The sequence below is a fragment of the Hemibagrus wyckioides genome, linkage group LG26, assembly GCF_019097595.1.
Source record: "Hemibagrus wyckioides isolate EC202008001 linkage group LG26, SWU_Hwy_1.0, whole genome shotgun sequence".
NCBI classification, from domain to species: domain Eukaryota; kingdom Metazoa; phylum Chordata; class Actinopteri; order Siluriformes; family Bagridae; genus Hemibagrus; species Hemibagrus wyckioides.
In genome coordinates, this window is record NC_080735.1 from 1,823,917 (window position 1) to 1,838,120 (window position 14,204).

The 14,204-nt window shown below is 42.1% G+C and overlaps 1 protein-coding gene across 1 annotated transcript; it reads right to left on the reverse strand.

Moving 5' to 3' along the window:
* Positions 1-7,237: 7,237 nt before the first annotated feature.
* hapstr1b (HUWE1 associated protein modifying stress responses b) lies at positions 7,238-14,199 on the reverse strand. Its single transcript, XM_058380585.1, has 4 exons — positions 13,846-14,199; positions 12,448-12,528; positions 8,501-8,761; positions 7,238-8,413 (listed from the first exon to the last, which is right to left on the reverse strand). The coding sequence occupies exons 1-4, from the start codon at positions 14,039-14,041 to the stop codon at positions 8,172-8,174; spliced, it is 780 nt and encodes a 259-aa protein (XP_058236568.1). The 5' UTR covers positions 14,042-14,199; the 3' UTR covers positions 7,238-8,171.
* Positions 14,200-14,204: the final 5 nt, after the last annotated feature.

Below are 14,204 nucleotides of genomic sequence, written 5' to 3' on the forward strand. Positions count from 1 at the left end.
TGTGTGTGTGTGTGTGTAGGTGTGTGTGTCTGTCTGTGTGTGTGTGTGTGTGTGTGTGTGTGTAGGTGTGTGTGTCTGTGTGTGTGTGTGTGTAGGTGTGTCTGTCTGTGTGTGTGTGTGTGTGTGTGTGTAGGTGTGTGTGTCTGTCTGTGTGTGTGTGTGTGTGGGTGTGTGTAGGTGTGTGTGTCTGTCTGTGTGTGTGTGTGTGTGTGTGTAGGTGTGTGTCTGTGTGTGTGTGTGTGTTTAATGGAGGTGTATAATGAAATAAAATACAGTTTTATGAAAACTACTCTCTACTATCTCTAGATTTCACATAGACATGCTTACGTAATTCTCCTCCCTGGCCTTCTTTTTCATTCTCTCTCTCTCTCTCTCTCTCTCTCTTCCCACTCATCTAGCCTTGGTGTTTGTGATTTGTCCTCACTGAGCGAATCTTCTGGCTCATCTTCCTGCACAGATTTTTTGGCTTTTCCGGTTTTCTCTCCATCTATCCATCCTTCCTGCTCTTTATCTCTTTTTTTTTCTGTTTGTTTCTTCCTGCATTTATACGCCATAAAACAGTGTCAGGTTCACTCCGACCTCACAGATGTGAACAAACCCACCCCAGTCTCATTTAAATGGTCCCTGCGTCTACAGAGGGCATCTGAGTGAAAGCCGCTGGAGTTGGGAGACGAGTCCGAGTCTTTCTCTTGGTCGCTGCTGCCCCCTAGTGGCAACCCGGGGGGGGGGAAACAATCTTCTTAATGAGCTTTTCTCTTTCTGCTAAAAGAGGCCACACCGTGTTGCATCATGGGACGGACACATCGCACCACCAGGATATGTAACGTGTTGCTATGGTGATCTCTTTGCAGAGAGACGAAGAGTAAATTCACCATGAACGGATTGTATATTAATCTTCACCATTAGCATCCAGGTTTCTCCACGTTGCCATGGACGATAGAGCCGCATTAGTGGCATCGAACCTTCGCTTCATCTCATGCAGCGATGCAGCGGTGCTTTAGTCTTTTAGTCTCTTTGGCTCTCTCACCTCCTCACAAACATATTTATTCAGGATAAACTCTCGCCTCTTACAGAGCGCGTGAACTAACTGCTCCCAGGGGATGATTTCCAAACAGCAGCTCCAGTGTGAGATGTTTTGCCAGCGGGGTTTTGGAACACGAGCAGCCGAGAATCACATTCATAAAATATCAGAATCTGAAATTCTAACGCTCTGAGAAATGCGCCTTGACCAGTTCCAGTAATTAGAGCTTGTAAATCCATCCACTGGAGGCTTTTCGGAGAGCAAGCACGAATACACCGACGCAGGACACTAACGGCGATGTATCTCCATCACGTCGAGCCTTTCGGCTGAGCCATATGTGCTTCTCTTCTTCCTTTCTACAGAAAACATTCCCTGCAGCCCTTTTAAAGAAGAAGAAGAAGAAGAAGAAGAAGAAAGAGATGTTCACTTTCAGATCCAGACACACACAACTGTGAGAAATCACAATGAGTCAATCCATAAAGCAGAACACAAATCAAACAGGACATTCAGTATAAGAGGAAGAGGCTTCAGGCTGTTCAGACGGATCTCAGGCTTCTCTAAAGGACGAGAGATCTGCAGTCGAGCTTATTGCTCTTCTTCACTCTGAGGCATGATGCAATACAATAGATACGAATGTGTCTGCGTCTGTCTTTGCATGAAGCTCAGATGTTTATTTAACTCCTGGACCTTCTCTCCTACACTTACAGCATGAAGAGCTCTTCGCTGGAGATTCTGGAAAAGTCTGTGATAGAAAGTAAATTAGGAACAGGAATCAGGACATCTGAGAGCCATGTTCAGATCCATGCTAGCAGGATGACCCAGAGAGCCATTTGGTTCTGTTTAGGAGAACCGTCTTCACCAGAGCGTCAGCGTGGAGTTGATGGTGAAATGGTGAAGTTCTCCTGTAGTGAGACAAGTCGTGAGTGAGATCGCTAACAAACCTGTCGCGGATACTGACTCTGCTAGTTTCAGCTATAGCTTATGAAGTGTGTTCAAAAGAGGAGAAAAACATCAGCAATACCTCGAGAGTCGAGTCGAGGCGGCAGAAAATCTCCAATTTGTTTGTTTTTCCCTAGAATTATTTCAGAATACAGCTCCGAATCCTGACCTTCATGCTAGCCAGCATTTTTTGTTCTTTCAGCTAATTTCAACATTCTAATGAAATAATAATCAATGTTTAAGTCACTTTGACATTTCTGTCTATTTGATATTTTGTGGTTATTTCTGTCAATAGACATTAGAATATTAGAATATTAAAATAGAACTACAAAAGAATGACACGCTCTTCCTTCATCCCAGATTAGATCAGCGTGTAAAGCTACAGTGTTAGTGTTAATATTAAACACATCAGCTCTTAAACTGTAGAACAAAAATTCAACCAAAAAAATTTTTAATAATTTAATAATTAATAATAATAATAATTTTTTAATTTGCTGATTTTCATCTTCAATCATTTTCAATGATTTTCGTCATTTTATTACCTCCACTCTCTGAAAATTAGAAACACATATTATGTTGATAAAAGTATTGGGACACCCCTCCAGATCATTGAGTTGTTTTTCAGGGCTTGGGCTCCGCCCCTTAGTTCCAGTGAAAGGAACTCTTAATGCTTCAGCTTCATACCAAGACATTTTGGACAATTTCATGCTCTTTGTGGGAACAGTTTGGGGATGACCCCTTCCTGTTCCAACATGACTGCACACCAGTGACCAAAGCAAGGTCCATAAAGACATGGATGAGTGAGTTTGGTGTGGAGGAACTGGACTGGCCTGCACAGAGTCCTGACCTCAACCCCATAGAACACCTTTGGGATGAATTAGAGTGGAGACTGTGAGACAGACCTTCTCGTCCAACATCAGTGCCTGACCTCACAAATGACCACGCTTCTAGAGGAATGGTCAAATTCCCATAAACACACTCCTAAACCTTGTGGAAAGCCTTCCCAGCTGTTATAGCTGTAAAGGGCGGGACAACTCCATATTACATTCATGTGCATGGAAAGGCAGACGTCCCAAAACTTTTGGCAATATAGTGTTTGTATGATATTTTGATAATTGAAGGATTTTTTTCCCAACAAATTAAAAGTTAAAGGTAGGTCGCTAAAATGAAAAATCTCCACACTTTACTCTGAGTTCGTTTCATTTCTCTATAAGCGAACATGTGTAACACAATGAAATGACTTTTTTTTTAGCACAAAGGAATAAAATTCCTAATGGAGAGATTAGGATTAAAACTGTTTTGTTGTTAGCCTTTGCTAATCTAACGTAAATATTTTGTATTGAAGTGAATGTAAGAATTTTGAATCTTTCACCTTGTGTGTGAGTGAAGGAGTCAATCTCTCTCTCTCTCTCTCTCTCTCTGAGAGAGAGAGAGAGAGAGAGAGAGAGAGAGAGAGTTATTGACTCTGAAGCTCTCTCATTTCTCCTCAGACAGATTTGCTTGTTACCAGAGCAAAAGGTTAATAGATGGAGAGAACTGTTGATGTGAATCCAAAACCATTAACGCATCAACAGTCCTGAATCATCCATAATCAATGCAACTGAAAGAAAGAAAGAAAGAAAGAATAGCTGGAAGCAAGCTGCAGTATTAAGGCCTGTGGTGGTGGTGCTGGTGGTTCTGCTGCCATGCTGTTGGATGGAGTTCAGTGGTTGAACACTGCAAGCTGTTGAGTCGTTTATTTTATCCAGACTTGTTTCCTCATCCAAAAATTCTTCAGCATTCTTCCAAGAACTTCAGCAGCAACCCGTCTCGATCGTTCCGACAAGTGTTCAGCTATTAGCGGCGTGTTTCTGAGGAAAATCTTCACATTAATATGCCCGTGAGAGTTTAACAGTTTAAAGCTAACAGTCTACCTGCTTAACGCTGCACGCTTCTGTATCAGCGATCGACGTCGACTCGTTCCGGAAAATATCAATCTGACATTTCCTTCCAGCAGCATGGCTACATCATGGCTACGCTATCTCTCTGAGGAGATCCAACCGAAATGGTGGATTTGTTTCAGAATCCCGGTATCTATTAGCATTCACTGAGCGTGAGATTGAGGGTTAGCTGTAAGCTGGTTATATACCCAGGGTGCTCTTTGATTTAAACTTTAATTGAAACTTCTGCTTGGCATCAATAAATCCTTCAGCTGCAGTTCCTGAAGGAGGGGAATTGCATTCTGAATAAATTGGAGAGTCTGCTCTCAGGAAATGAGGAGCGATTCCATAATAACTAAGCAATAATAATAAGAATAAGAATTCTAAACACTGCATTCAATCTACAGGCGAATTAGAACTCTGCACAGCATGATGCCACCACCAGCGTGCTTCACGTCCTCAGGGATGGTGCTCTCAGAGTCGGGTTTAGTCCAAATGTAAAACTTGTTCTGAGAAGGTTCCACAACATTAAACACAGAAAGATATCGGAAATATGAAAGATCACATAACAGCATGGCTGATTAGTTCTTTATAAGACATAATAATACAATGTATTTATAATACATTTTTATTCCTGTCCATGTCGCTGGTGGGGGAGGTGGTATCTCCTACATGAGATATGAAGTAGAAAAAAAAAACCCTGCGTGTCTTCCTCCATGAAGCTTGCGTGGAGACTGCAGGAGAACGCAGTAGACTTCATTAGCAGTCAGAACACCGCCTCATCGTCCCATTTCCCCCGTTATCTCCTCCAGCTGCTGCCATCTGATTAGTTATATTTAACTGAGTGAATCACGGAAATAAGTGATGCTAATTGATGATAAGCTGAAGGTTTTATTGTCCATGTAATTGTCCGTGAAACTTTTAAATGGAAGTCGACCGTAAGCTTTGTGAATTTTCTTTTTTCAGCCTTTCAGACATGCCGGCGATTAAACAGGAAGCCGTGTGATTTAAAGTTACTCAGAGACGTTTAACTTCACAAAAAAAGTTCTGTGATTAATAAATAAAGTTTCAATCAAGTTCATTTATCATTTGGTTTCTTCATTTTGTTTTGATTTGCTGTTCTGTGAGATTTAATCACTAACCAGGGCCAAGATTCAGTGGTTAAGGATGGAAAGAATTGGGGAAAATCATCAGCAACACAGTGGTGAGATCTCCTCCAACTCTTACTCTTACTGTTATTACAACAAACGTGATCATTTCCTAATAAAATCACAGCCTCACTCTAAACACTCGATCACTCATATTATAGTAGCTATAAACACTTATATAATACCTATAAACACTAGATCACTCATATTATAGTAGCTATAAACACTTATATAATACCTATAAACACTAGATCACTCATTACAGTAGCTATAAACACTTATATAATACCTATAAACACTAGATCACTCATATTATAGTAGCTATAAACACTTATATAATACCTATAAACACTAGATCACTCATTACAGTAGCTATAAACACTTATATAATACCTATAAACACTAGATCACTCATTACAGTAGCTATAAACACTTATATAATACCTATAAACACTAGATCACTCATTACAGTAGCTATAAACACTTATATAATACCTATAAACACTAGATCACTCATTACAGTAGCTATAAACACTTATATAATACCTATAAACACTAGATCACTCATTACAGTAGCTATAAACACTAGATCACTCATTACAGTAGCTATAAACACTAGATCACTTATATTATAGTAGCTATAAACACTCAATCACTCATACAGTAGCTATAAACACTTATATAATACCTATAAACACTAGATCACTCATATTATAGTAGCTATAAACACTTATATAATACCTATAAACACTAGATCACTCATATTATAGTAGCTATAAACACTTATATAATACCTATAAACACTAGATCACTCATATTATAGTAGCTATAAACACTTATATAATACCTATAAACACTAGATCACTCATATTATAGTAGCTATAAACACTTATATAATACCTATAAACACTCGATCACTCATATTATAGTAGCTATAAACACTTATATAATACCTATAAACACTAGATCACTCATTACAGTAGCTATAAACACTTATATAATACCTATAAACACTAGATCACTCATTACAGTAGCTATAAACACTTATATAATACCTATAAACACTAGATCACTCATTACAGTAGCTATAAACACTTATATAATACCTATAAACACTAGATCACTCATTACAGTAGCTATAAACACTAGATCACTTATATTATAGTAGCTATAAACACTCAATCACTCATACAGTAGCTATAAACACTCAATCACTCATACAGTAGCTATAAACACTTATATAATACCTATAAACACTAGATCACTCATTACAGTAGCTATAAACACTTATATAATACCTATAAACACTAGATCACTCATTACAGTAGCTATAAACACTTATATAATACCTATAAACACTAGATCACTCATATTATAGTAGCTATAAACACTTATATAATACCTATAAACACTAGATCACTCATTATAGTAGCTATAAACACATATAATACCTATAAACACTAGATCACTCATATAGTAGCTATAAACACTCAATCACTCATATAGTAGCTATAAACACTCAATCACTCATATAGTAGCTATAAACACTCACTCAGACAGTAGCTATAAACACTTGATCGCTCATATTATAGTAGCTACAAACACTCGATCACTCATTATACTAGCTGTAAACATTAGATCACTCAGAAGCACCAAATACTCAATCACTCATATTATAGTAGCTATAAACAATAGATCGCTCATATTATAGAACTATTAAAGACTTGATCACTTCTTTTCTTGTGAAGTTATTAGAGTGAACAAAAAGCTCGATACTGTGAAAACACTGACATTGTACTGACACTGGAGACTCCTTCCATAAAAGGTAGAAAGATCTGCTTACAGAGAACATCACCACATCAGTTGTTCTATTTTTCTTTGGGGAATAAAAGGTTTTGGGTTTTTTTTAAGATTATGCAGCCCATCCGCTGCAGGAGTCGCTGTGATGGAGCCGTCGCTATAGAAACCGCAGCATATTAGAAGGAGCGCATTAATATAAACGTGATTTACAGAGCTACAGCCAGGACGACTGTCTGCTTCAGATCGGAGCATCGCTTTAACATGTAGACGTTTCTCCAGCAGCAGGAGAGCTGCTCAAACTCTTTTCCAGCATGAGGATATGAAGATGTTCGTGTGAAAGAAACATGGACCCTGCGTGAAGGATGAATAAATCGATCCTTTCTGCTGGATGTGAAAGCACAGAATCAGGGTTTAGTTAAAAGCTTCATTTCTTTAATGCAAGAATCATTATTGTACATTAACAATTCAATGGTCTCTGCACAGCTCTTTTTTACAATATGTACCACAAGTCTATGTCAGCACCTACTGTTATTTACATTTCATAATGTTACACCGGAGATGTGCTGAGGAAGAGGAGGAAGAAGAGGAAGAAGTGAGAGGAGGAAGAGGAAGAGAAGTGGAAGATTACAGAATGAACTCATGAGAAGGAGGAGAGCTTCACAGTCAAAGAAAAATAACAATAAAATAAAATAAAAAAGTGATTCGGGGTCATGCTCAACAGAGTAAGTACTGCGTTTGGAGCACTTGTGCCTGCTTCTGGAGCAGCAAAACAAAAAGAAGGCAAGAAATAAAATAAAAATACAAATAACATTGTACATATTTAAAATTAAAATAATAATAATAACAATTTTTAAAAAAAAAAACACTTGTCTTTAAGCCGCAGTGTGGTAGCTGAGCTGGGGCAGTGACAGGCGCTGTTTGGAGGAGGCATCACACACACTTACACACACCAGACCAAAAACACACCTTCACACTCATATCATTCACACCACTTACACACACCGTTTATACACACACACACCTTCACATTCACACCACTCACACACACACACAGTTTCAGTACAAGTTTCATCGTACACGCTCGGACATTCAACACAAACAGAAAGTGAATTAAAGGTGTGTGAGTGTATGTAGACGTAATCGCATGGAAGGGCACTTTGCACTGAGCTCCGCCTCCCGACTCGCTTCTTTTCGTTCGACGTGGAGGAAAGCGGCGGGACGCCACAAGGTTTTCCCGTTCGGAGTAGAGATGGGAGGATGACTGACAAGTGGCTTTTTTAGTTTGTTTGATTTTCTCGTAATCTTTTTGTTTCCTTTTCTTCGTGTCGACGGTGTTCACGCAGCTCAGATCATCCTATTGCGTTTGTGGGTGGGCGAGTCTGTGATGACATCACTGCACTGGGCGGAGCTCCGCTTGCGGGTGCCGTTGTCCAGGTGGAGTGCCATCTCCTCGGCGATGAAGGTGTTCAAGTCGACGTCGTGGAGACCGTTCCTACGGCGCCCGGGGGTGGAGCCGGCGCTCAGGTGTGTGGGCGATCCCGGTGCGCCGGACCGCATGCTTATACTCGCCATGGCGCCGCTCAGGCCTGGAACACACACACACACACACCATTAGCTCAGAGTCTCCAGGTGTAAACACATGTTTACCGTGTTCAAGTCTAGCTAAAACCTACCGTGCAACGCGATGGCCTCCCTAAATGGCTGCAGGTCCGTCTCCACAGATGAGCTCGTCTCCGAGGACGGCGCCATGGCGATTCTAGGTGGAGCCCGGGAGCTCCGTGGGGGTGGGGCTTTGCCGCACAGGAAGCTAATGAGGTCCTCGCGCCGGATGGTCCGCCTCCTCTTCTTCACCCAGGCGAGCACGTCTTTGTTGCGGCGCTGGTGGCCGATCTGAATGCCTAACTCATAGCTGCGCTGGTGCACTTCAACACTCTCTGTGCAGAACAGAGCAAAAAAAACAAAAGGAATTAAAAAATAAATAAATAAAAACAAACAAACTGGTGAACTATTTACAGAGGAATTGAAATGCAGGTCACCCACACGTATATATGAATAGATTTTTTTTGTAAATATGTGCTTTTTAAAAAAACATCCTCCAAGATGGAAAAAGAACAAGATGGAAATCATCCTCCAAGATATGTGTGCGTGCGTGTGTGTGAGAGAGAGTGTGTGTGTGTGTGCGTGTGTAAAAATGGAAGTTGCAGCACCACAGTGTGAACCTGCGGGTGTCTGCGGCGTGTCTTTACTCTGTGTTCTGTAATTTCTTGTTTTTATTGACGTCTTTTTGAAATGACGTGTAATTTCCTGTGTTGGAGAACAGAATGCCATCGGCACCACACCGCTCCTGAATCCAGCGCTCTGTCTGGGATCTGAAGCAGAGGTTCCACCTCACTGGCAGTCCACGGAAATGTATCCGAGTGCCGTTTATTGTGTTGTACAACATTCAGCCACGGTGGTGTGTGGTTTTCTTTATTTTTATTCCTGCTCAATACGCAGCTCTCAGGATACTCAAGCTGAAACAGTTAACGTCTCCTACTGCTGTTTCATTACCACACATCAAATACAGACATATTTTACTAAAACATTCAGCATTCCTCCTTAAAGAGACGCTCTGGTTATGAATGAACTATGAGGTAGATCAAGGCTGTCACAGGCTTTACTTTGTGTTGCAGCACTGGGTTTGCACAAGTACGATTTCAACAGCTGTCTTTAGAACATTAAGTACAAGTTCATCTGGAGTCGTTTTTCTTCCTTTTCAGTACAGACTAAACTCCTTATATGCTGTAACCTCTCATAAAGCATAACAGCAGCTATAGTTATTCGCTGTGTGTGTGTTTTAATGGGCAGAATCAACTCCTCAACTGACTCAGTTTTTGCCTGGAATCAGTGAATCAACTCCTCAACTGACTCAGTTTTTGCCTGGAATCAATGAATCAACTCCTCAACTGACTCAGTTTTTGCCTGGAATCAATGAATCAACACTTTCTGAGATTCCTGTGACCCAAAAGCAGGACAGGTTTAGACCCGAGAGACATGTTAAAAACATACATGTTTGCTTTAAGAAAAAACACCACAGCGTTTATCCACAGTGAACAACTCCTCACAAGCTAACAGTGTGAAAGCTTCAGTGCATGCTGACGAGTGTGTGTCTCAGACAAACCTCTCATTCACGATTTTCTGACGTTCTCTCATCTCCAGTTAAACTGGGCCTGTGTCCGTCCTGACACTCTGATTCGGTACCACAGTTAAACCCAACACGATCAGATCGTCCACTGCATGCAGTGCCAGATGAGAATGAACAGAACACTGGACTCTGAATGCTAAGCTGTTTAGCCCTGAGGTTAGCGCACTAGCTAGACCCAAACAGCCAGGTTTCACAGCCACTGGTCTGGAGTGATGACACTAAAGATAACAGACGTGATCCAGTCATTTATAATCAAACACTCCTCAATTCAGAAAACTCCTCAATTTGTCCTACGAAGAAAATATATTTCTCCACAGAGCTTAATCTCAGATTTCAACAAAGTCATCAAGCACATCAGTGTTCTCTCACTCTGTCTGATCTACCAGTACAAGTCCCCTACAATTACACACACTCAGACAATCAGACAGACACAGTCAAGACACACCCACAAACAATCGAGACACACCCACACATCAGAACCCCTCACCCCAGGGTCATTAATCAGCTACAGCTGGTCAGACAGACGTCTCTGCAGTGTGTAATATGATGTGAGGATTGGGTCCTGCAGCACGTCTACTATCTGCTCCTGAAACACAGAGCGTCTCGGGGAAACACCCACCAGAGTTACGGGCGTTACAGCGGATATGAACACTTCAGCTTCACATCACTGAGAAAAGGGCTCACTCTGCCGCTGGAGACTCCTTCATTACAGGAACATCTCCTTACAGAGAAGACGGGGTTTAAATCCCTTGCTGTGAGTGACGGGATGTTGTGTGACCGCGTCCGGCGTTAAAAACAACACAAAAAATTTATTTCATTAAAGAAACGTTAACTGAAAAGTGAGCAAGTTTATAATAAATATAAACCCAAATTCTGGAAAATTCATCAACATTTAACACAGCATTAGAACGTCGGCTCCGTGGTTCAACCTGCTGTCCGGCGGCGGTACGCTCCGACCCTGCGGTCAGTTAAAATTCAAACAGCGGGAAAATTCAACCTCAGATCGGACTGACTATCAGCTCTACTCTTTTTTTCTCACAGAGATAATGACTGTGTGACATAATGTGTCCACACACGTATATTAACAAAAATAACAGCCAGGGTACATGTGTGTGTTTCCACACTGAATCACCAACACCCTATATATATATATATATACACCTAAACGCACACACACAGGTTTTCTTTTGATCTCTGTCTGTAGGACAGCAGCGCCGTGTGAAGCTCAACACTTTCGAATAGTTCACGATCTGCACACTGCCCACATATCCGACGTGTTCTGATGTTGAAGTTAAAATAAAGTTCAGGAGCATCACTGTGCACATTTGCATGAGCTCAACTACTGTTATGCAAATACGTGACAAGCCGACGTCATAGCGCATGTGAGACGTGGCACAGCGTTTACATGTACCCTGGTTCTGCTGGACGAAACGAGCTCCACGTTACAAGAGCTTGAGTTCTCTAGCTGTCGGACCGGACGATCACGATGACGCTCTAGCAACAAAAGAGATGGAACATCGTGATATCAGTGTGTGTAGAAATCATCTTCGGTTAAAAACACTACTGTTCGTTAATGTCAGGTAGTGAGGAGTGTTTCGTTTCTGCTTCCCCGTCGCGGCTCAGAGAGTCACGTGTAAAACCTTTACACTACAGTTCTGTTTATGGTTCTTACAGTAACCATCATGCTCCGGCTGGCTGAGCTGCAGCTCGTCCGTCTGCTAAAAAATTTCACTGTTAGACCATTTTCTGTGGAAAGATTGCGTGCAAACCCACGTTAACTACAGACGTGATGGATTATAGCTCACCTTTACAAACTCGAAACATTCTCCGTGTAGAGGGACAGAAGACAAGACATCAGTGCTGCTTCTAGTCACAAGTTGGACTCGTTTCACCTCCTTTTATTTTAACTTTCAGATTTGTCTACAGCGCAGAGCCGTGCACCGTGTGCTGCAGTGTTCGGTGCTGCTGCCGGTCCCAGGGTTCCTATATTTTTGATTATAAAGATTTTCCCCAAGTTGACGTGTACAACTAAACTTTTCCAAATACAGCACCTGGTATGTGAGATGGACAGAGAGGGGCAGAGCTTCCAAAGAGCCAGGTAATGTTCTGACCATTCAAAACACTTACACATCTGTCAATCATTTCAGATTCCCTTGCTGATTGGCTCACCTGGCATCGCTACAGTCGAGTCTGGTTCTGCTCACGGCAGAGTAACGCTCCAACGTTTTTAACAAAGTATATTCACACTCTGTCAGAACTTTATCATTCATCTCTGGGTGCATTACGAGTCCCAGCACCACCGAGGTCAGGTCATGACCAGAAATCTTCTGTGAGGTGCAGTTTGTAATCCATACACAGCTTTAAACACTTGTATACAACACAGTTTTGTCTTTTACCCCGTAAACACACCCGACACGTTCCCTCCACCCAACATACCTCTATACAGGTTGGTGACGGCAGTAGCAGCGTTTTGGAAAGGGACCCACAGAGAAAGCCCCTGTTGCTGACACACTCGATCTGTAAGAAAAAAGACAGGAAGTGCTTTTTTAATTTCCCAGAAACACCATCATGTCATCATTTCCCCTGCCTGTTAAGGTTAATGATACAGTCGCAGGCTCAATCACAAACACCCCCCAACTGAAGAGCTAGTGCACTAGATAGGGCGCGTGCGTCATTACTTTGTAGGGCAGTCATGTAAGGAGCAGAGGGCTGTTAGGGACACGGCCAGGCTACATGTCCTTACACACACAAAGGCTCGATGGAAATGCTCTGAAAACCAAGCAAAAGTTCACAACCCTTCACAATAAACGCGTTACGAGTGACATGTGCACGTTTAGCAGGCGACAATAATAAAACTTTAAATATTGAATCTGATATCTAGGAGGACGACGCCATTTTGTTGGGAGTAGTGGGTTTAGTTTTGATCAGATTTCGCACCGTGTAAGCAAGACTGCGAGCCAAAACAAGTTCACTTGGGCGAACAAACATTTAGTTATGGAGTCAATAATCATCTTATAAAGCAGCAAATTTACCCTAAAAGCGAAGCAAGAACACATAGTGAGCAGCAGTTAAAAGCCGGACTGACCAACAATAACTCCAGCACAAATGGTAATAACTCAGCTGGCTGGCTATAAACCTTCCTTCGCCATTTTGTGTCTTAGCATTCTTTAATCCAGCGCTTCTTAGGCATGATGTGGATTTCTGGATGAAAAGATCTAACCCGAGGTCCACAGCGTGTGTGTGCTGCAGGTCGGACCGAGGGGACGGCGAGGTGAAAACAGAGATGCTTTCAGCTATAAATTGTCTCAAGTTATTTTCACCCAGAGGAACTCCTCCCAGGACTTCGCCATTTTGTTTCACCAAATGAAAGGCGTGAAAAAACAAACAAAAAAACCTTTAAATCGTCCGTGGCTTCTTTATGTGACTATCGAAAGGGAGATTTTACACAAAACGGATTCCGTGAGTTAGAAGTAAACAAACGTACAAGTTAGAGAGCGCAGATAATCGAGCCGCCTAATTAGTGACGGTATTAGCATAAAAGCTAGCTAGCTGGCTAGCATAAGATAACGTTACAGGGTAGGGCTTTATTGACCAGCAGGCGACCTTTAGTGTGGATATATTGGGGAATAAAGGTGCATGGACTTGTCGGATCACCATGTCTGGATCGTTAGGGGTCGAAAAAGCAGCTTTCCGTCGGTGTGTTTTAGGAAGTTACCCCGGCAAGCTACCCTAGCCTTATGCCCTTTGTTTAGCTAGCAAGCTAACTGGTATCTCGGTTAGCTTAGCATGCACAGATCGGCTCGAGCTCATTCTTGTACTTATTTGCACGCGGACCTTTATAAAGCTGCGCGACCGCCGTGGCAGAGTTTTGGAAGAGATGCCACAGCTTCTGCCGGCTCTGCTCCGGTTCCTCCTCGCTCGGTTCGTCCTGCTCGGCCTCAGCCAGGCACTGCCGCTCCCATTTGGAGAACCAGTGCTCGGGTCCGTGCTCCTGGATCTCCGCTTCGCCCTCCTCCTTCTTCTCCTCCATAATGTTTTTTTTCACCGACTTTTGTTGTTTATATGTCAGCTAATGATTTAATATTTCAATCCGAACTGAATTCCTGAATCCCGCCGCGGCCTTCTCCACAGCTGTTAGCTCTTTTCCCCTCCGTCAGACCCGCGGCTGCATGGCGCATGAAATCCACCGGTTG